The sequence below is a fragment of the Solanum dulcamara genome, chromosome 3, assembly GCF_947179165.1.
Source record: "Solanum dulcamara chromosome 3, daSolDulc1.2, whole genome shotgun sequence".
Classification (NCBI taxonomy): Eukaryota; Viridiplantae; Streptophyta; class Magnoliopsida; order Solanales; family Solanaceae; genus Solanum; species Solanum dulcamara.
In genome coordinates, this window is record NC_077239.1 from 6,612,199 (window position 1) to 6,634,781 (window position 22,583).

The 22,583-nt window shown below is 36.9% G+C and overlaps 3 protein-coding genes, 1 non-coding gene and 1 pseudogene across 4 annotated transcripts; 2 read left to right on the forward strand and 3 right to left on the reverse strand.

Annotated features, from left to right (window-relative positions):
* The first annotated feature begins 880 nt into the window (after positions 1 to 880).
* Positions 881 to 5,457, forward strand: LOC129882324 (serine/threonine-protein kinase BSK5-like). The gene is made up of 10 exons (XM_055956572.1): positions 881 to 1,519; positions 1,623 to 1,843; positions 1,953 to 2,088; positions 2,365 to 2,498; positions 2,583 to 2,688; positions 2,876 to 2,961; positions 3,095 to 3,283; positions 3,674 to 3,838; positions 4,770 to 4,883; positions 5,083 to 5,457. The coding sequence occupies exons 1-10, from the start codon at positions 1,438 to 1,440 to the stop codon at positions 5,323 to 5,325; spliced, it is 1,476 nt and encodes a 491-aa protein (XP_055812547.1). The 5' UTR covers positions 881 to 1,437; the 3' UTR covers positions 5,326 to 5,457.
* A 352-nt stretch (positions 5,458 to 5,809) lies between these two features.
* On the reverse strand, positions 5,810 to 7,075 carry LOC129882002 (dirigent protein 24-like; annotated as a pseudogene).
* Positions 7,076 to 7,929: 854 nt separating this feature from the next.
* On the reverse strand, positions 7,930 to 14,709 carry LOC129882325 (mitochondrial import inner membrane translocase subunit TIM10-like). The gene is made up of 6 exons (XM_055956573.1): positions 14,576 to 14,709; positions 14,235 to 14,275; positions 14,072 to 14,124; positions 12,825 to 12,863; positions 12,648 to 12,717; positions 7,930 to 8,264 (listed from the first exon to the last, which is right to left on the reverse strand). The coding sequence occupies exons 2-6, from the start codon at positions 14,268 to 14,270 to the stop codon at positions 8,217 to 8,219; spliced, it is 246 nt and encodes an 81-aa protein (XP_055812548.1). The 5' UTR covers positions 14,271 to 14,275; positions 14,576 to 14,709; the 3' UTR covers positions 7,930 to 8,216.
* Positions 14,710 to 14,810: 101 nt separating this feature from the next.
* TRNAH-GUG (transfer RNA histidin (anticodon GUG)) lies at positions 14,811 to 14,882 on the reverse strand. The gene has a single exon. It is a non-coding gene; the product is annotated as a tRNA-His (tRNA).
* A 1,183-nt stretch (positions 14,883 to 16,065) lies between these two features.
* LOC129882326 (5-oxoprolinase 1-like) lies at positions 16,066 to 22,580 on the forward strand. The gene is given in 3 exon segments (XM_055956574.1): positions 16,066 to 16,213; positions 18,402 to 19,428; positions 19,430 to 22,580. Coding segments are annotated over 2 exon segments (3,801 nt in total). The 5' UTR covers positions 16,066 to 16,213; positions 18,402 to 18,463; the 3' UTR covers positions 22,266 to 22,580.
* The last annotated feature ends 3 nt before the right edge of the window (positions 22,581 to 22,583 follow it).

Below are 22,583 nucleotides of genomic sequence, written 5' to 3' on the forward strand. Positions count from 1 at the left end.
TTTTTATTTTTTATTTTGTAAATTAATAAGTTATTTGGAAATAATTATTTTTATTATATTTTGAATAATTAACATGGGACAGAGAGAATATTTATTAAACAGGCAAAAAAGGAATGTAGTAAATTGGGGAATTTTCGCATACAACCACTCAAAAATATCTTAATTATGCTTCATATCTATAGTTTGCCAATTACAATTTGTAGCTATATTTATAGCAACGTTTGTATAATTCGCTCAGCCTTTGTATACATTTGTATAATTCTTTATACAATTCGCAGTTTTTGTATAATTTTTGTATATTTCACTATACAATTAATGCACAATGTTTGTATAATTTGCTATACAATTTTTAGTGTTTGTATAATTTACTATACAATTTGTAGTGTTTGTATAATTTACTATACAATTCGATTCATGCATATCGTTTGTATAAATCGCGCGAATTATACAAAACTCAACTGTATAATCACACGAATTTTACAAAATAAATTGTATAATTGCATGAATTATACAAAACTCAAATTGTAATTACAGCTAGATATTTGCCGCGAGCCATAATTAATTCAAACTATAGCTATGTTGGCTAATTAACTAGTATGTATTTGCTTATCCGCGTAATTTTGGCACTTTTCAGATTCGAGATTCAAATTAGTCTATCTTTAATAGTAAATCTTTTATATATCTTTTAAATATTTTGAATTGTCAATTATTATAATTTATAGTATTTTTTTTTACGTAATTTACAAACATATAAATTTTATTTTAGAAAATTTAAAGATTTCAGGTGCAAATTTCCAATCAAACTTAAAACTTAAAAAAAAAAAAAAAAAAAAGCAAAATTGCCATGGAATACTATTTATGAAGGAAAAAAGGCCATCCTCTTTTGCAGCAACAACACATGGCTTCTTCTCAAAAGAGAGACACATGAAAGTGAAAAAAAGCAACACAGTGTGTGTTGGCTTGGCTGTTTGCTCTTCTCTATAATTTTTCTTTTCATCCTTAAAACCCCATACTTCCTAAAATATTTAATAGAGTACTCAAATATATACATACTCTCTTCCTTTTCTTGCTTTCTGCATGCTCTTAAAAAGGCTTCAAATCACAACACTAACAGAATCAGCAAAAGGGTACTGCAAATTTCTGCAAAAAGATCCTTTCTTTTGGATTCCAACAACAATTGGGGCCACTGTTTGTTCCCTCAAGAGAAAAAAATAGTAGCTATAAAAATCCCTCCTTTTTCTTTCTTCCCATTTGCCTTCTTCTCTTCTGTCATGTGTGCTCACCAAAAGAAAGCTGTAAAAGCTTAAAAAGAAACATCTTTTCGTTGGATCTTTATCAATTGGGTCTCTGTTTGTTTCTTGAAAAAAACAGTACTTATAAAGGTTCCTCCTTTTCAAGAAATCTTGTGATTTTTGCCGTCTTCATTTTCACTGTCAAATGGGTGCTCGTTGCTCAAAATTCTCTTTTTGTTGGTGGCATTCTCACCTCAAACCATCTCTTCTTGATTCATCTGATCTCGGTATTTATTTTCTTGCTTGTCATATTTCTATTGACTTTGTGTTTTATTGTGTAATTCTTTGAATGATTTGATGAGATTTTTTTACTTTGTTTTGTGCTGGCAGAGAATGGAGGTAAAAATGAGAAAAATGCCTTTCCAGTTTTTACTGAGCTCAGTCTTGATGAGCTAAAGATGGCTACCAATGGATTTTCTTCTGAAAACATTGTATCAGAGCATGGAGAGAAAGCTCCAAATGTAGTTTATAAAGGGTTACTTGAGAATGGTCGTTGGGTTGCTGTTAAACGCTTCAATAGGTCTGCTTGGCCTGATTCTCGTCAATTCTTGGTTAGTTTGATTTAACTCTGTTGCCCCATTGTCCCAATTTGCAACTTTTTCTTGTGTATCAAGTGGTTTTGTTTATATTATGGACAATTTTTGTTTGTGTGTTGTAAAGGATGAGGCTAGAGCTGTGGGGAATCTGAGGAGCGAGCGATTGGCAAATCTAATAGGATGTTGCTGTGAAGGGGAGGAAAAATTGCTGGTGGCTGAGTTCATGCCTAATGAGACCCTTGCAAAGCATTTGTTTCACTGTGAGTCCCCTCCAATTGCCAGAATTTTGTATTTCAGAAATGTAGATTTGTTGGAACTTTATGTTGCAACTGATGGGATTTATTGTGATCTAGATCATAGTTAAGTCCATGATTTAGAAGTCTGAGAGAAGTGATATAGGCATAACTTATTTGTTGTTGGAAGGCAGATTGACTGTTGTTTTGTGTCAATTGTGTTTGCTTTTACCAACTCCAAATGGAATTTATTTATGAGAATGTTGTCGATGCTGATATTTGAAACACTTTGAAATGGAATAGGGGAGAATCAACCTATGAAATGGGCGATGAGGTTGAGAGTCGCATTTTACCTAGCACAAGCTTTGGATTACTGCAGTAGCAAAGGTCGGGCATTATATCATGATCTTAATGCTTATAGAATCTTATTTGATCAGGTAAATATTGATTCTACTCCAGTTTTTGTTATTCCTAGGTTGCATTAGGTGTAGTGCTTCTTACATTGGTTAGTGTTTTCACAGGATGGTAATCCTAGACTCTCTTGCTTTGGCCTGATGAAGAACAGTAGAGATGGGAAGAGTTATAGTACAAACTTGGCTTTCACTCCCCCAGAGTACTTGAAAACAGGTCAAATATGATTATTTCTCAATCCAAAGTGTTGTGAGATGGAATTTTGTTGTTTACCGCAAAGCTTTAGTATCAAGAAAGATCTGCTTATATAAATTAACAAATTAGTTCAGGCATTAAGTATTATGCTATGGTCTTTTCCTTAATTCAGCTAAAGTGAAAGTTGAAACATGTTTATGATTGGCAGGAAGAGTGACCCCTGAAAGTGTAGTTTACAGCTTTGGAACAATGTTGCTAGATCTTTTAAGTGGAAAACATATTCCTCCAAGCCATGTAAGTTGTAAAAGATTCTTGGACCTAAGGATGTGCACTATATGAAATCATGTATAAATTGAACTTTGTTTATCGACTCTATAATTTGAGTTCCTAAACTTGAAGAGCCTTTGTTTGTTTTACCTTCTTGTAGGCACTTGATCTAATTAGGGGGAAGAATTTTTTGATGCTTATGGATTCTTGTTTGGAGGGTCATTTTTCTAATGATGATGGAACGGAGCTTGTTCGGCTTGCCACTCGCTGTTTACAGTACGAGGCACGTGAGAGGCCAAATGCAAAATCTCTCGTCACTTCACTTACGTCTCTTCAGAAAGAAACAGAGGTATGTCTGTGCCCCTTGACTTGCTTACAGATCATGGAAACATTTAAAGAACTGCTACTTACCTTCTTTCACTAATGAGATAAAAAATGGATTAGTAACCTCACCGATGATTGCCTCCTTTTTGCATTTTGTTATTTGGTTGTCTAGGATCACACTTTAGTAAGGTTTTATGTTACAATAGTGTGGATATATCTCCCATGGCTTTTGCCGTCTTGTATTTTCTATGTAGTTAACAATTGAAACGGAAACCTTGGTGGAATTATTTGACTTATAAGAAGGAAAATATTGTATTTTAATTGTTATATATTCCTCAGATGAACGACCTAAGTTTCTCCTTAATTTTGTTTTATATAATGCTTGGAGCCCATGTTTGCCGTTGATATAATCCAGGTGCCGTCACATGTTTTGTTGGGCATTCCACACGGAACTGCAACCCCACCTCAGCCATTATTATTGACACCAATGGGTGAAGCATGCTTGAGAAAAGATCTTACTGCCCTTCATGAAATATTGGAAAAGAGTGGGTACAAGGATGATGAAGGAATCGCCAATGAGGTTTTCCTTTTCTTTACATAATTTCACTATTCATTAGCAGTATCGATAATAGTTGTTGCTCAAAAATATATTAAAGAAGATGTCTTCTTGCTTGGATATTCTTCTCACAACCTAATACAATTAACCCCTCTTTAGCACCTTGGATGAATGACATGTTTCTACTCCCCTTCCTTTTTAGTATCTTTAAAAAAAGAATGTCTTTTTTTCTTTTTCGGAAATTCTTTAATTTCAACTTTTCATTTGACATGTTTAAGACTACAAGATTAAAGTACATTTTGGTACATTCTACACATCTTTAGTTTAAGACCGCAAGATTCAAAAGTCTTCTTTATTTTCTTAAACTCTGTGCCAAGTCAAAATCAGTCAAACAAATTGAAACAGAGGAATATTTCCGTAACTAGTTTCTTATCATGGTAATCTTGATGAGGAACCACTTTTAATAGGTTAATTTTAGATACAGAAAATTTACCTTCTCCCTCTTCCTGCCCAAAAGATCTAAGACAATAATGCCTCATTGAGGGAGGTAAGTAGGAGGTTAATGATCTAACTTTAATATCATGCTTCCCCCTCTAATTATTACCAAAAGAGAGTCCACTATGTTTTGCCTTTTAAATTTACTCATTCTGTTTCTTTTCCATCAATTAGCAATGGGGCCTACTGAGTGTCATTATTAAATCCATGTATTATTCTTTCAGATATGATAGTAAAAGTTTTAGATCTTCTGTCTGTTGATCGTCAAACAAAAGGATTACAATAAGCCAATATAAGATTTCTTAACGTTTTGTGATAATTTTACAAGTTCAGTATTTTACTGTGTGTTTGTTATATGTGTTTCCATCTCCATATCTCAAATAGCCCCACAAATAAATCATGTCTCATTTTTATTGGTACAACTTGATCTTGATTTTGTGATTTTGTGATTCCATTGCAGCTTTCATTCCAAATGTGGACAAATCAGATGCAGGAAACCTTGAATTCTAAGAAGCACGGTGATGCTGCTTTCCGAGCCAAGGATTTCATTACTGCCATTGACTGCTATACGCAGGTTTGACCATTTAAAATATGTTTGTTTACCTAAATGGATAAAATACGGATGCTTTTATCATAGTCGTAAAACAATTACAGGAAGACCTCATCAAATTCCTCTTGATGTTCTATAAAAGCTCAAAATTAAATGTCTCTTTTAAGTATTCAGCTATTTAAACAAGACAGGGAAGGCTTACATGCTATTCTGTTTAATATAGTTCATTGATGGAGGGACCATGGTATCACCAACCGTATATGCCAGGCGTTGCTTGTGTTATCTGATGAGCGACTTGCCACAAGAAGCTCTAGGGGATGCAATGCAAGCTCAGGTGGTTTTCCCCGATTGGCCAACTGCCTTTTACCTCCAGGCCACTGGCCTCTTTATCCTTGGGATTGAGAATGATGCCCAAGAAGCTCTTAAAGAAGCTACAAAGTTGGAAGCAAAAAGGAGCAAAAACTGAAACTGTATAGATTTGCATTTCTTTGATTTTTATTGTCTTGAGTTTCTTGTATTTATCTACAAAAGCAACACCTAAAGGGTTTATGAACACAATTGGTTGTTGAATGTTAATATTCAAGTTTTGTTCTTTCCATTTTGGAAGTAGTTTTTCACATTTAGTGAAAGATTATCTCTTATCCTCAGTTGCATACTTTCTATTATTTATTGTTTATTTAGAAAGTAATGGGATTCAGCTTTCATCATTATATATCAATGTGACTTTGGCAAAAATTCAGATCAAAGGCAGAGAACCAGAAGAACAAATTATCACTGAGTAGGAGTTTCTGTTTGATTCCTGTTTTCTGTTAACTACTATTCTTCTGATGTTGTACAGTATAAAGAAATTTTTGGGCATAACCATTAGTGGCGTGCCTTCACAATGAAGGTCATCGTGAAATATGAAAATCTAAATTGGATACACCCTTTTTTTTTTTAACTGAGGAGCTTTGAATCCAAATACAAATAATCTTTGACGACACAAATAACCATATAATACATGCTTCAAGATATGTAAAAAGATACAAAAATACAGAAAACTCAACATGGTGAATCAATAATACCTTTTCTAGAAGGAATGCTAAGGAATGAGGTAGACAGTGAAATGAGTAATTGTTTCTACACCATCAGTTGTATGTTGATCCACATGGGGAAGAGTCTCAATAGTAATATATTCTTTAGCATTCTCATACTTGCCAGTCCCTCCAATGATGGCAGTGTGAGAAACTGGTGTGGCTGTCCTGTGAATCCAAAAGAAACTAATGGAATGGTCCACTTTATGATCATGTTCTCCATGAAAAAGTGCTGTCAGGGCTAAAGTATGGCTGGTGTCATCCGAAGAGCTTGTCAAGTAAAATCCCTGCCAAGAACAGCCGACCCCAGTTCATGCCCCTCGGTTATTTCATTGTTAACTACAGTAATGGAGCCAAACATGAGCTGCTGAAGGGATAGGCCAGAAGGAAGCTGCCCTGCTGTTACAAAAGGTTGGTTGTTCCCACCATTTACAATGTTGTTATTGCCACTGTTTTGGAGGACTGTGTTAGCTTGTTATTGACCATTAAGGCCTACAAGGTATGGATAGTTGTTGTTGACGAGTTGTTAATAGTGTTCACAGGGACTCCACCATTGATTGGAAAGATTTGATTATTGAGCTTGGAGAAAGGCAAATTGTTGACATCAGAATTGGCTATAATCCCCGTAACCACTCTACCTGAAGAAGGAGAACGTGGGGTGGTCTGGGACAGGATTCGTCTTTGTGGCACCAGAGTTAGCTGCTGCTGCAATTCCACCTGATGTTGCAATGTCCCCTCCTGGTGTAGCTACTGGCACTGCATCAATGACAGGGCTGCCCCAGTATTTGTTATGTCAGCAGGAGGAGCTACTAAGGCAGCAGGGGCGACAACAGGGGCCGAATCTGGTTCAGGTTCAGTTGCTAAATCTGCAGGAGGAGCTACTGCTGCAGCAGGAATGGAAGGATCAGCAACAGGCACCACGTCCGAATCAGGAGCAGCGACAGTAGCTGGTAATTGGCCACTTGGCAATGTGGCCATCGGGGTCACCACTGGAGCCACATCAGGCTCATCCGTTTCTAATGTGTCGGGCAATGAGATCACCTCATCAAGGATTCTTGCTGAGCAGGCAGAGCTAAATTTGAGAGCTAGCAGCAAAATGCAGAAGGTGGCTTGCACTGCCTTAAAGGTGTGTTGGGGAAGTTGTCATTTTTTTTGCCTTGTGAGAAGAAACAAATCAAGAATTGAGGTAGATGTGAGGAAAGCGTGGAGGCTTGAATACTATATATTAGTTTTGTTGCTTCTTAATAAGAAGTAGAGTTGATGAGATGGCTTTGGTAAGGTGTAGTAGATAGTAGGCTCATTTTTGGGTAAACACCAAATCTAGTACATTATACATAGTATCATCCCTAGTCCCCATCTATCTTTCTATTCTGCCCTAGTATTTTCTACCATATATTATACATGGAAAATTGACCATTTCCCATTGATCACACAAACCACCAAGATTTCTCAACTTCCAAAATGTTAGAATGTCCACAAACCAGTTTTGACTATGAATCTTTTGTTTTTGGTTTTGTTTAATCGAAAACTTCCAAAGTGCAGATGGTTGCATGCTTCTAGATTCGGTGAATAATGAACCGAACCCTCTACCCTTCACATATCCACAGCAAATGGAGTATAGAAATCACATGAGATATAGTGCAAAAAAATAATTAAAAGGTGGACGTATCCATACAAGAAACTCAGACAGAACATCATCGACCTAGTAGTTTGGCTCAGAACATTGAAATTCCACAATGAAAGTGGGAGATGATGATCAATATGGGACTTTGATGTGGATTTACCTTGAACAAAGATCAAGTATGATTCGATTTGGGTATATATAGCTTATTATAGACATACAACTCACACACCAAGTCCTTACCAATTTTGAAAATTCCCACCACAAACACGTGTATACTACAATATCGAAAACAATAATATAGAACAAGAACAAAAACATAGCAACATACTTAACCATGGATATCTGCATCAAGTGAGATGCAGATGCTCCAACATTCTGGCGGAAAACTGTGAAATTGATTCATTGCAACACCAAAATCTGACATTCTGGCCAAAAGCTGAAATTTTACCTATTGTATCACAAAAAATCATCAATAGCCATTACACATTGGTTCAGATCATCTTTACTGTCAAGGAGTAAAATTTAAATATACTTCTAAATATAGTAAAATTGTTCAAAGAGGCAACATCTTTGAGCAATAAGAAAAGGAGTATCAATTTCTTCCTTGCTGGTCTCCCTGATAGATTATTCGAACACCACGAAGTGGACAAAGGGAAAATGTTACATGGGTCGAGTGTTCCCAAGAAGCGTCCCCACTAGGTTAGTCACCTGCAGAAAATATTTAAATGGTGTGCTTAGTTATTGTTGGATCTTGAAGAAAAAAGAAGTACAACAACCTCAACTAAATAGCTTGAAGTTTCAGGAGCATAGATACCGACCAGTATTAAGTTTTAATTCAACTACCACACTTTGGTAACTACCTAATTTTGTCTGGCAGTAATGAGATGGGAAGAAATATAATGAATATCAAGATTATCACCACCTCAACATTACCCCTACCTTTGTGGGGTAGAGAGGTTGTTTCCGATAGACCCTCGGCTCAAGAAGATCATCACTACCCAATTTTCACTAAAATCTTGAGCGAACATTTTGGTAGGACAGGGAGGGGACACTGAAAACAGCAGATATATACAAGGGACTAAGTTCACTTTCAAGTAGGCCAACAACAAAGTTATAAGCTTGAAATTTCCCATTTGGACATAAATATTATTTCAGTATTCACAAATACTAGTTTGTGAGTATTTGCAAATACCAAAAATTCAGCATTAGAACTTCAATGAAATATTGGAACACTGATTTGAACATACATTCCAAGTGAAATTATGGTTTCCATTCCCAAATCTTCAACTTCCACATATTCTATTTTTCAAGTGTTCATGTTCAAAACAAAATCAATTTCAACAAACTTTTTTAAAATTTTAACTCAAATATTGTCCAAACGCCGTATCTTAGTATAATAAACCTGATATGTGATTTGAATGTTGTTTGTATTAGAGCACATCGGAAACCGCCTCTCTATCTCCATGATGTAGTGGTAAGGTCTGCGTACATCCTACCCTCCCCATACCACACTTGTGGGATTTCACTGCGTATGTTGTTGTTGTTGTTGTATTAGAGCACATGTTAGTTTGATCTTTTTCTTAGCAATTTGTTAGGTTTGATTCCTGTCCAGTGGAGTTGTTCATTCATGGTTCAGCTCTGAGTAGGTCTCCTCTGTCACAGGAGTTGGATCAGAAAAAACTCTTCTCATATTTAATGCTGCCCACTGGTTCGATAAAGATCATCAAATTTATTCACATTTACTTCGGTGTTTATATGGGTATAAAGAGCCCAAAAGTTCTAAACTCATAAGATCCTTCCCTTCCTTATTCCCTCTCACCATCCACAAAATGACACACAATGCTAGAGTTATATTCCTAATAACATTACCAGCGAAACGGTGGCCCAATTTCACCCACTTCGCAACTTCTAATCAAGCCAAATGGAAGACATAACTTTAACACATGAAAGGCACCATTTCCCACGCACATCTTACATGGTCATTCAGATGGATCTTCTCCACCTTGCACGATCGCATCCGGCACCAACTCTGCATACACTCTTGTAGCTTCACAAGGACTTTCTTGTATCTGGTTGCATCAGTTGCTTGCTTGCACACCCAAATTAACTTGGAGCACAAGGCGTGGTACTGATGACGAATGAAATCAAAGTATCAAACTCAGATTTCACATATAGCAAATGATGTTTGAGTTCATCGTACCACGCACGGGAAGCTTATTTTACACCATAGATCATCTTTTAAAGATGGGACATGAGTGGAGAAATTCTTGTCATGGCATTTTGGGAGTTGTTTCATTATGGACTTTAGAGGAAGGCGCTATTGATGTCGAACGTTCTTAAGAGGCTAATTAAGTTATATTGCAAAAGAAGTATCCCAGGAACAGTAGCTGGTGACAATTAGGCTCGACTATGGAGCGGAAATCAATATGCTACGACGTTCAGTTAAACCCCTCTTGACGAGACGAGTATTCCTTGCAACGATCTATTGAAGTATCGGTTTTCCTCTTGATTTTATACTACCACACTTAAAGAAAACAATTTTTTTGGACCACATGATACCAACTCCCACCTTTGGTCGTTCATCACTTGATGCATCGTTGAAATGGGAATTTGTACTTGTAAGTGGTTGTACAAGATCAAGCAAAAAGCTGATGGTTCATTAAATCATTATAAGGTCAAGACTCATTTCAAAGGGATTCACTCAATGTCTTGATATTGATTTTAACTCCACGTTCAATCTAGTAATCAAATTAATTACTATTCATGTGATACTCTAAATTGCAACAAAATTAGATTGGCTTCTACGACAACCAAACGTCAATAATGCCTCCATGGTCATCTTGATGAAGAGGTATATATGGAACAATCTCTGAGAATTTCCGCCCATTTGTGTCGCCTAAAAAGACAATCTATGATCTCAAGCAAGCTTTCCTTGCGTGATACAACGAACGCAAACATCACTTGCTATCTTTGGAATTTTTAAAATCCGAAACTGAAACTTCCCTCCTCATCCTTCATCAGTACAATGCCACTACATACTTGTTCGTCTATGTGGATAATATCATCATCATTAGAAAAGAGAGGTCAGGTGTTAACCAAGTCATTTCCTCCTTCGTTGCTTGCTTCTCGACAAAAGATCTTGACGAAAGTCATTTCCTCATTTCCCATTGAGCTTCCTGGCTTAGGGGCATCTCAATTAGCTGGGTTTACCATTGCTTGACTAGTAGTTGTCGATGGGATCTTAGTTACTATTGCATTGGTCACTATTTTTTGTTCCTTCAGGGTAGAATGGATCTTGTTCGAGTCCAGGCTAGCATGTTTGTAATAGTATTAGCTCTAGTGCTAGCACCTGTTAGGGAAACCTTTGTTGTCGTCTTTGCATTCTCAATCCTTAATTGAGGCCAATTCTCAGCTCCTTGAGGAAGATGTTCCATTGGAGTACATGGCTCATATCTGACTTGGGAAGCGGTGTTGGTTTCTTCCCAATGATCTTAACAAGATGCGGAACTTCCTTACCCATTATCATGGAACTGGCTTCTTTTGTTTGCCTCCCAGCCATTCCGACAAAGGGCGCGCATTAGCACTAAATGCATCGAGAGAGAGGCTAGAGAGAGAACGGGAAAAAAAACTAAGTTATTTATTCACCTTTAATTGGTATCTATAATTTGTAACCAACAACTAGTGACCCCGGACCTCCAAGGGGTTACCAGAGGTATGTGAACAGGTGTACATGCCCTGATGTATATGAACAATGCATACCTTTCTAAGTTGCTCGGACTCTGGTGCAGGTGTCTGAGACGGATGCGAATCCGAGAGCCGGATTCGGCAAAATCTAAATTTAAAATTCGGGGATACGAATCTGAGTATGGATGCGGGTGCGGTGATTCGGCTAAAAATATTCAATATTATAAAATTATAGTTATAAAGATAGAGATATTCTTCCCCTCAAAAAAGAAAAAGAAATTCATTCAAGACCTTCCACCAACTCTCCTCATAAATCATTGTTACTGTCTACCATAAGTTGAATTACAACCGCTTGAATATTTAGCATCTCTGTTTGACTTAACACATGAAGCTTTGGCTTGAAACATGAAGCGACAAATATTGACCAAGAGGAAAAGTATCTTGGTCAAAGTATCTGATGTGGGTTGACCGAATTCCACAAGTATCCTGCACCCTCACCCTCACCCGCATCCGTCTCATGTGGGTTGTCCATGGACTCTTGGTCAAAGTATCCGATGTGGGTTGACCAAATCCCACACGTATCCTGCATACGCACCCGTCTCGTGTCGACACGAGTGCGGCAGCAAGAATGAAGAGTCCGCGCAACTTAGATATCTTTCTCCCGTCTAACATATTCATTCCATTCAGTAATTATAAAGATGTTAAAATCCATATTTATAGCTTATTTGGGCAAACTTCTATAATCGGCTTATTTTGAAATGTTTTTTTTTGATGAGAAGCAAAGTGTGTTTGACTAATCAATTTAGAAAACACATTTGAGAAGCAATTAGTGTTTGGCAAGCTTTGAGAAAGTGTTTCTAAATATATTTTCTCAAAAGTGCTTTGCAAAAAAGTACTTTTGGAGGAAAGCTACTTGTTCAGCTTCAACATCTTTTGCTACTCCCCAAAAGCACTTATTTTCTCCTAAAAGTTTGGCCGCATACTTCACTTTCTAAAAATAAGCACTTCTAGTCTCCCAAATACTTGGCCAACCAAGCTATTAATCCACTTTAAGTAGTGGGTCGTCTATTCTATTAGAGTAATTTGGTTAAACTATATCTTTTTCACAACAACCTAAAGTGTGAAATGAAGAATAAGAAAAAAAAACTATCATGATTAAACCAAAGAATTACCAAAAGCCATAGGCATTGTCAATAGAAAAGATTACTCATCTCTTAAAAGTTAAATATAACTACTCAATTTGTTCAGGAAAGGTTTACCCATTTCCATTAGACAGACAAAGTAAGATGATATAGCTAATGCAACCAACATAATTTTACCACGTAAAAGTAAATCTATGTGTTCTTATTACGTGTGACAGGCTAATTGCAAGATTTTGTGAAGTGAGAATGCACAGCCATGGTTTACCTGCCAGTACTTCGAAACGCATCGGTCAATACAACTATTTTCACCCATGTTCAACTCTGAGTCCTTGTACCTGTAAGGCCATTTACAAATGTATTGTCAACCAAGAAACTAAATCCTGAGAAAATGATGCACAACACACATATTAGGCCAGAAGCATAAGAAGAATGAGTAACATACTTGTTGTCGACGCACTTTTTGAAGCATGTATGTGTAAGCCTGAATTATATTTTTAAAAGGAAAAAAGAGCAGGTAAGAAAATAGAGAAGTAGGCAGGATGAGCAAGTCAAGACAAAAACTAGAAAACAGATAAACACTACCTTTATGCAGAGACAAATATTACTTCCAAACATCATACTAAGAGTCTTGTAGTATATCTTATAAACTAGAATTTTTATTCCCATGGCACCTTTGAAGGACTTGATTACAATGTCAAATTACGTAAACGCCTCATGAATGCACTTCTCTTCGTTTTATTTAGGCCTTTAGATGTGTAAACATTCCCCAATCAAGTCCCTCAAAGGGTGTTGTGGAAACAGCAGAGCTTGCACCATCCATCCACAAAATATTTTTGCGTGCTTGCCTCAAGAAAAATTAGGTTACATGTGAAAAGTGTATATTAAAGTTAAAAATAAATAAGCAAAAGTGTCCACACTCCTCACTCTAACTAGTTTAAGACGGTTTACACCATTCACGACAGGTCTTCATTACCAACGTCCAACTGTATATATGGAACATTTGATGTTCAAAAGGATAGACACCATCAATCCTAGTTCCCAACACAAATGTTAGTAGTAAAAGATTATGTACAACAAAGAATCAGCATACAATTGTGTGGTACTTACGTATTTAGGTATTGAGGTGAGGTGATTAGACAACATGGCACACCTGCAACTTACCGAGTACTCGACCCTAAATAGAAAAAATTGAAGGTCGAGAATTATGATAGAAGGTTAGTAGGCAGTGGAGCGTTGTCTAGTTTCCAATTATGATAGAAGGTTAGTAGGTGGTCAAGCGTTGTCTAGTTTCCAAATTCCATATTAGTAGTTTTTTAATTACTCTCCTACTATCTCGATTTTATTTGGTTATCATATTATGTGCCGTTGCTATTGTTGTCTTCTCCATTGCTTTAAGCATGGATTCTTCCTACTGTATTTTTTTACATACTTGATTTTTGATATGTTTTACTTCAGCCAAGGTCTATCGAAAACAACTTCACTACATACCATCCTTCTCAGACCGAACTTGTGGGACTACACCAAGTATGTTGTTGTTATTACTTATTTCATGTATAAACAGCAAGTGTATTAGCTCAATGTACTAACACCACACATAGACTAATCATCCTTACACAATTTTCTAGTTTCAGCAAAAATCAAGCAAATGGGTATATTTTCAAACATTCAAGAAAGCTAAAAGGTACCTACTTGTTAAACATCTCCACTCTATACTCCATCTCTTTCTCTGCCATAGAGAATATCTGCTCTCACCCAACAAAAAAAAAACATTTTTAATTTGAACAATAATAGATCAAAAACAAACACCCATTAAGACAGAAGCAAAAAATAGTATATAGTGAAAAGGAAAAACCTGTTCTCTTTCAAGGTCAGAAGGAACAGCAGCCATTGGAACTGTAAGAGTAAAGAAAAGACTAGACACCTTAAGTAGAAATTGAAAACCCAAAAAGATTTGAAAACCCACAAAACAAAACAACAAAAAATAAAGGAACAATTCTCCCTTTTCCCTATTCTGATACAATGTACCTCATTCCTTATCGAATTACCGAAATCAAAATAGATCAAGCATTCAAATGCACTAAATAACGATAAATCACAAAACAATTGAACCCCAAAAGATAAATCGCCTATCAAAATCAGCTCAATAAAAAAGTACTATTTTTTTTCTGAAAAAAAAAACAGATTCAAACTTACAGTGATACGTAAAAGGGGGAAATTTGTGTAGAATTCGAAGAACCCAAAAGCTACGATCTTCTATTTTTCTTCCTTTGAGAGTAGAAAGTGAAGATTTTGGAGATCGGACTTTTGGAGCTATTTAACCTAGTGTGCTGGTGTGGGTGGGTGGTCGTTAAACGATATCGTTTTTTGAGTATGGGTGTATACAACATACGGCGTCGTTTTAAGAGTTGGAGTAAAATTAAAAGGGGTTTGTGGCTGCTGGGATTCGAGCCCAGGTCTCCACGGCCACAACGTGGAATTCTTACCACTAAACTACAGCCACACGTTGTCCCTAGTGTAGAACCTTTTTGTATTAACGGAAATCGTTCTCATGGATCTATACTGCATACAAATCAAACGAAGGTCGAAAGACCCGTTGCCCTTGTTTGGTGCCATTTTCGAACCTAGAAGCAGATGGATTGATCGTGCTTGAATTTAGACTAGACTAATTTTTTTATTATTTGACCAACTTTCAGGCACACAGATCAAAACTCTTCACTTATTTTGAATAAGTATGTAAAGTTCTTCGTTGGATTATGAAGAAAATGTTAATTAGAGAATCGTTTTCAAAAATCATTGTGATATAATTTAGAAATCTAATGAATAATTATTCTTAGTAGTAGTATATTTTATGATAGATTACTAGATAGCCTAATGGAATTTAGATGATGCAACTCAGTATTAATAGGTAGTTGTAAATAATAAAGATATATATTTGTTGATTTATACAAGTTTATAAAATATCACTCTCCTCTAAATTAATACGTAGTATTTCTAGACTTTTGAATAAATCGATGTAATTCTGAAGAATAAGTTTTATTACAATATTTAATGCAATATATAGTTTCTTGAGAACTCTTTTTATGTATAAATGTTGAGTGTTCAGATATAAATTGTTACAAAATTAATGATTACTATCATGATAATTATTTGTCTTATTTTTTTGGGTGCAAAACGATACTTATATATATATATATATATATAAACTTGATTTTAGCTGATATTTATGTTCTCTCATTTTGAATATGAACAAATAGTAGACACTTAAATTTGTATAAAATTAAACAAAGAATTATATATGCCCTAAATGACAATTTACATTCTACGTGACATTCTATATGTATTATGTCACGTAGAACATATATGTCAACTTGTTTAATTTTATACAAATTTAAATATTTATTTATCCATACCCAAAATTAAATAGCATCGATATCAGCTGAAACTAATTTAAAAAACATATTTATGTATTATATCATACTTATATTATTATAGATTCGGCAATAATAGTTATGTTACCATACTATAAAATATCAAAACTCAAAACTTTAAAATACTAAATCATACTAAATTTTGATACAATAATAATATAATATTTTTAAAAATTAAAAATTAAAATTATCAATCTAAAGATTTCTATCCGACTTATCCCACGTAGCAAACGACATTGGAATTTGTAGTATGCATTTTCCTCATCATCACGAATTATATAATTTATTAATTTATATGACGGTCGATTTTCTGCGAAGTTTCATACAGTAATCAACAGCAAATGATCGAATCATTGTTGGAGTTGTAGGTCGAAGAACTAAGCAGCTTTTCGTTGAATTTGAGGTACCCTTTTACTTTTCAGTGATAATTATCTCATTACACATCTGGGATTTGATTGAAATTTGAGAAAATCTTGATGGGTCGTAGCTATCTTGAAATTAACAGCCGTTAATTTTTGTTTGTTCATCTCCAGTGCTTGAATTGATGCAAACCCATATGTTGATTTTGTTCGTTTCTTCTCTTGTTTTGGGTTTTGCTTGCTTCATTGATTCTTAGATTCAAAATTATTAAAACTTAAGCACTTGACTGTGTATATCTCCCCTAACCTTTTGTGTTTTTGGGTTGCTTGCTGTTTTTGATTCTTGGAACTATATCAATGCTGAATCACTTGAGTTTCATATATCTTCTCCCTTAGTTATAGCGTTTGATGCTCTTCATAAAATAAAGTCATAATTTTTTTATGTTGAAGAATAAAAAAGTTTCACGTTGATTAGTTAATGAGTTGAGTGGTCTACTTATATGGTCTCGAGCAATTCTGACTCGTGAGCTAGCTTTTGGGCTGAGGTAGACCCAAAATCCATTTTTGTTTTTGGGTTGCTTGCTTTATTGATTCTCAGATGCTAAAAATCAAAACTCAAGCACTTGAATGTGTAGTGTTTTTTTTTTTGTTGGGGGAGGGGAGGAATGTTCTTGTTTTTGGTTGCTTGCTGTTTTCATAGTACTTGAGTTCATATATCTTCTCCCTTAGGTATAGTGTTTGATGCTCTTCAATAAAAAGTCGTAACTTTTATGCTCTTCTTTTTCCTCTCAGTTTCTTGTTTTTGGGTTGCTTGCTTTGTTGATTCTCAAATGCTAGAATATCGAAACTGAAGCACTTAAGTACATCATCTTATCTTTCAGTTATAGTGTTTGATGCTCTTTTCCTTTTCTTTTTATGCTAAAAACCATCATGGTCCTTTTGAGTATGAACATAGAAATATTTTGATCCTTTGTATATAGAGCTGAACATAAAGATCCTGAATGTTTGTCAAAGTTGATAGCTTTTGTTCAAACATATAACAGACAAGTCCCAGTTAAACTAACACCGATATGTAGACACTAACTCCTTAATCTTCCAAAATCCTAGAGAATTAAAGGTCTGGTCGACACTCTTTCTCCCAAAGCCAATCTACCCAAAGTCTCTAGAGACCAAACTGCTAGTCTAGAAGCAAGGATCCTTAATCAACGATAGATGTATAAATTCCATTAATGGATCATGGAAGGATCTAATAAAAATTAATTGAAGTTCAATCGAAGGAAAATTGTGCTTCTAGCCTTAATCTGTGCAATTTTAAGGTTAAGTATATTAGTTTGGAGATTATCTTTCAATTAAATCGTGTTTGGCGTCCATACAATTACGAAAGTGGGTCTGTAGCAACTAAATAGAGATTTGTTCATACAGTGAAGACTGAGATGCATTATACTTCTTTGTTTCTGGTGCAAGAAGGAAAGTTTGGGAAGAAGTTGAAGTTCTCCCGCTGTAAATGGGCTTTCTTTCCTTAATGTGCCTTTAAACTAGATTATTACAATTTTAGTTTTTCTTTCTGCTATTTTTTTTTTTGGCTTTGCTGTATCCCTGCACTTTGGCGTCAAAAGCTAAGAAAAGAAATTAGGGATTTTCCTCTTTACAACAAGAAGATTTAGGAAAAGGTTTCTCTAAGTCTTCTTTACATTAGTTTAACAGACGGTAACATTAGTTTGCGTCCTTTTTTTCTGTTAGTTTTAAGAAATCTGCTATAGCTTGAACCAAAGCTGTTCGCTTTTGCAAACATAAGTAATGTTTTATGTTCAGCTGTATTTATGAGGGACCAAAACATTCCTATGCCCATACTTAAGGGACTGTCCTGGTTATTTCCTCTTATGGTTACTGGATTTGTTTATTCTTGTATTCAAGAACGTGGACATTCAAGCACTTGAAAACATATATTGATTCCCTTATGAACAGTGTTTGATGCTTCTCTTTTTGCAATTTCTTGTGGTGCATAGTCTGCAGCGGTGCTGTGTTTATTTTGCTACTACTCTTTGGCTAATTGAGTTTGTCATGCTTGTGACCAAAGCCCTTTTTTAACTCTCTCTTACTGGCAATATACCAGGGTGGTGCATAGTCTGCAGCGGTGCTGTGTTTATTTTGCTACTACTCTTTGGCTAATTGAGTTTGTCATGCTTGTGACCAAAGCCCTTTTTTAACTCTCTCTTACTGGCAATATACCAGGTTATTGCAATATCTTCTGTATAATCAAGTCATTTCTTGGCTTGCACTACCTGTAGTTTAGGATGGGGAGTCAAAGTGAAGCAAAACTCAAATTTTGTATCGACAGAGGAGGCACTTTTACTGATGTGTATGCAGAAATTCCTGGAAAACCAGAAGGCCGAGTCATGAAGTTGTTGTCAGTTGATCCTTCTAATTATGATGATGCTCCAGTTGAAGGAATAAGGAGGATTTTGGAGGAATTTACGGGAAAGAAAATTCCCCTTAGTTCGAAGCTTCCTACCGATAAGATAGAATGGGTGAGGATGGGTACAACTGTGGCAACAAATGCATTGTTGGAGAGGAAAGGGGAGAGAATTGCACTGTGTGTCACTCGAGGCTTCAGGGATTTGCTCCAGATTGGTAACCAGGCTCGTCCACATATATTTGACCTCACTGTATCAAAACCATCGAATCTGTATGAAGAGGTTGTAGAGGTTGATGAGAGAGTTGAGCTGGTTCTTGATAAGGAGGGAGTAGATTTGGACTCTTCTCTGTCACTTGTTCAAGGTATTTCGGGCAAGCTTGTCAAGGTAATAAAGCCACTTGATGAGGAAGCTCTGAAACCATTACTGAATGCTTTGCTGCAAAAGGGTATTAGTTGCTTAGCTGTGGTTTTGCTTCACTCTTATACTTACCCCGAGCATGAAATACTTCTGGAAAAGTTAGCTCTTAGTTTGGGTTTCCGGCATGTATCTATATCATCTGCTTTAACTCCTATGGTTCGAGCTGTTCCTCGAGGTTTTACAGCAAGTGTAGATGCATATTTGACTCCCGTTATTAAAGAATACTTGTCAGGTTTTATGTCCAAATTTGATGAAGGACAAGGGAAATTGAATGTTTTATTTATGCAGTCGGATGGAGGGCTTGCACCAGAAAATAGATTTTCAGGCCACAAAGCAATTTTGTCAGGTCCTGCTGGTGGTGTAGTTGGTTACTCTCAGACACTCTTCGGGATTGAAACAGACAAGGCCCTAATCGGTTTTGACATGTACCTCTACTGATGTCAGCCGATATGCTGGTAGCTATGAACAAGTTATAGAAACCCAGGTTGCTGGTGCAATAATTCAAGCACCTCAGCTCGATGTAAACACGGTTGCTGCTGGCGGTGGATCAAAGTTAAAATTTCAGTTTGGTTCTTTCCGGGTGGGACCAGATTCAGTGGGTGCACATCCAGGACCAGTTTGTTACCGGAAAGGAGGGCAACTAGCAGTTACAGATGCAAATCTTATTTTAGGTTATGTCATTCCTGAATTTTTCCCTTCCATTTTTGGTCCCAATGAAGACCAGCCATTAGATATTGATGCTACCAGGGAAGAGTTTGAAAAACTTGCAAGGCAAATCAATTCCTACAGAAAGAGCCAGGATTCATCTGCGAGGGACATGACGGTTGAGGAGATTGCACAAGGCTTTGTGAATGTTGCCAATGAGACCATGTGTCGTCCAATACGACAATTGACAGAAATGAAGGGCCATGAAACAAGCAACCATGCTCTTGCTTGCTTTGGAGGTGCAGGTCCTCAACATTCCTGTGCCATTGCTAGATCACTTGGAATGAAGGAGGTTCTTATTCACAGGTTATGTGGGATCTTAAGTGCATATGGTATGGGGTTAGCTGATGTGGTAGAAGAGGCACAAGAGCCATATTCAGCTGTTTATGGTCCTGAATCTGTGATTGAAGCCTCTCGCAGAGAAACTATCTTGCTGAAGCAGGTGAAGTCAAAGCTGCAGGAGCAAGGATTCGGAGAAGCAAGTATCACCAGTGAAACATACTTAAACTTAAGGTACGAGGGAACAGACACCGCAATCATGGTAAAGAGACCAATCAATGATGATGGATCAGTAGGTGATTATGCTGCTGAATTTGTCAAGTTGTTCCAAAGGGAATATGGATTTAAACTTCAAAACAGGAGTATAGTTATATGTGATGTTAGGGTTCACGGTGTTGGAGTCACTAACATACTGAAGCCTCGAGCGCTAGCTTCTGCCCCTGGTGCCCCTAAAATTGAAAGTCACTACAAGGTATACTTTGAGAGTGGATGGAATGACACTCCTTTGTTCAAGCTTGAAAATTTGGCATATGGGCATGTTATTCCTGGCCCAGCAGTTATCATGAATGGCAATAGTACTGTCATTGTTGAACCTAACTGCAAGGCCATTGTTACTAAATATGGCAACATTAAAATAGCGATAGAGTCGACATCCAATACGGCAAAGGTAGATGAAAAAGTTGCAGATGTTGTACAACTATCAATTTTCAACAACCGGTTTATGGGAATAGCTGAACAGATGGGGCGCACCTTGCAGAGGACTTCTATATCAACAAATATTAAAGAGCGGCTAGACTTTTCTTGTGCACTTTTTGGCCCTGATGGTGGGCTTGTGGCAAATGCACCCCATGTTCCTGTGCACTTGGGGGCTATGTCGAGCACTGTTCGATGGCAGCTGAAGTACTGGGGTGATAATCTAAATGAGGGAGATGTTTTAGTCACCAATCATCCTTCTGCAGGCGGTAGCCACCTGCCTGATATAACTGTTATTACACCTGTTTTTAACAAAGGTAGATTGATATTCTTTGTCGCAAGTAGAGGGCATCACGCAGAGATTGGAGGTATTACTCCTGGAAGTATGCCACCTTTCTCAAAGTTCATATGGGAGGAAGGAGCAGCAATAAAAACATTCAAGCTTGTTGAGAAGGGCATTTTTCAGGAAGAAGGAATCACCAAACTTCTTTGTTACCCCTGTTCTGAAGAATCAACTCATAAGATTCCAGGAACGCGCAGGCTTCAGGATAATTTATCTGACCTTCACGCACAAGTTGCTGCAAATCAGAGAGGTATTACCCTTATTAATGAGCTTATCGAGCAGTACGGTCTGGAAACTGTCCAGGCATACATGAACCATGTGCAGGCTAATGCCGAAGAAGCAGTGAGAGAAATGCTTAAATCTGTTGCTGCGAGAGTTTCCTCCGAATCAAAAAGGTCTGGAGAGGGAGACTTAGTGACTATCGAAGAGGAAGATTACATGGATGACGGGTCTTCCATACACTTAAAGCTTACGATAGATTCTCGGAAGGGAGAAGCATTTTTTGATTTCTCCGGGACCAGCCCAGAAGTTTATGGTAATTGGAATGCCCCAGAAGCAGTGACAGCTGCTGCAGTCATTTATTGTGTACGCTGTTTGGTGAACGTTGATATTCCTCTCAATCAAGGTTGCTTGGCTCCTGTAAAGATTTATATACCTCCTGGTTCATTTCTCTCTCCAAGTGACAAGGCTGCCGTGGTTGGTGGTAATGTCCTTACATCACAGAGGGTCACCGATGTCGTTCTCACTGCATTCCAAGCTTGTGCTTGTTCACAGGGTTGCCTGAATAATCTCACCTTTGGGGATGACACTTTTGGTTACTATGAAACAATTGGAGGTGGAAGTGGGGCTGGACCTACTTGGGATGGTACGAGTGCGGTCCAGTGCCATATGACCAACACTCGCATGACAGATCCAGAGATCTTTGAGCAAAGATACCCAGTTATATTGCATAAGTTTGGAATAAGAGAGAATAGTGGTGGTGCTGGACAACATAAAGGAGGTGATGGCATTATCAGGGAGATAGAATTCAAGCGGTCAGTCATTGTGAGTATCCTATCAGAAAGGCGTGTGCATGCGCCAAGGGGTTTGATGGGTGGAAAAGATGGGGCTCGAGGCGCTAATTTCCTCATCACAAAAGATAAAAGGAAGGTATATGTTGGTGGAAAAAACACAATTGAGGTGCAGGCCGGTGAAATACTTCAGATTCTGACCCCAGGAGGTGGTGGCTGGGGTTCAATATGAATAATCCCAGGCAAAATCTTCTATTGCAAATCTCAAGGAAACCATTTCAGATGTTGCAGTTCCATACTCTTCATGCCACAGAAAACATCCACAAAGGAGAAAAAAGATAACACCAATAAGGGAAATGAGGACATGAACTTCCTATCGATTATAATCGCTCCGTTTTAAAGATGTGATTTCAATATTTTTCATGTTTTCATATGGATTGTAATTGCTCTTATAATAGCTCTTTGGTGTATTCATGCCTCAGGTTGTGACCTTGGGGATAAAGTGCCCTTCTTGTTTTGTCTTTCGGAAACAACCTTTCTACCTGTACAC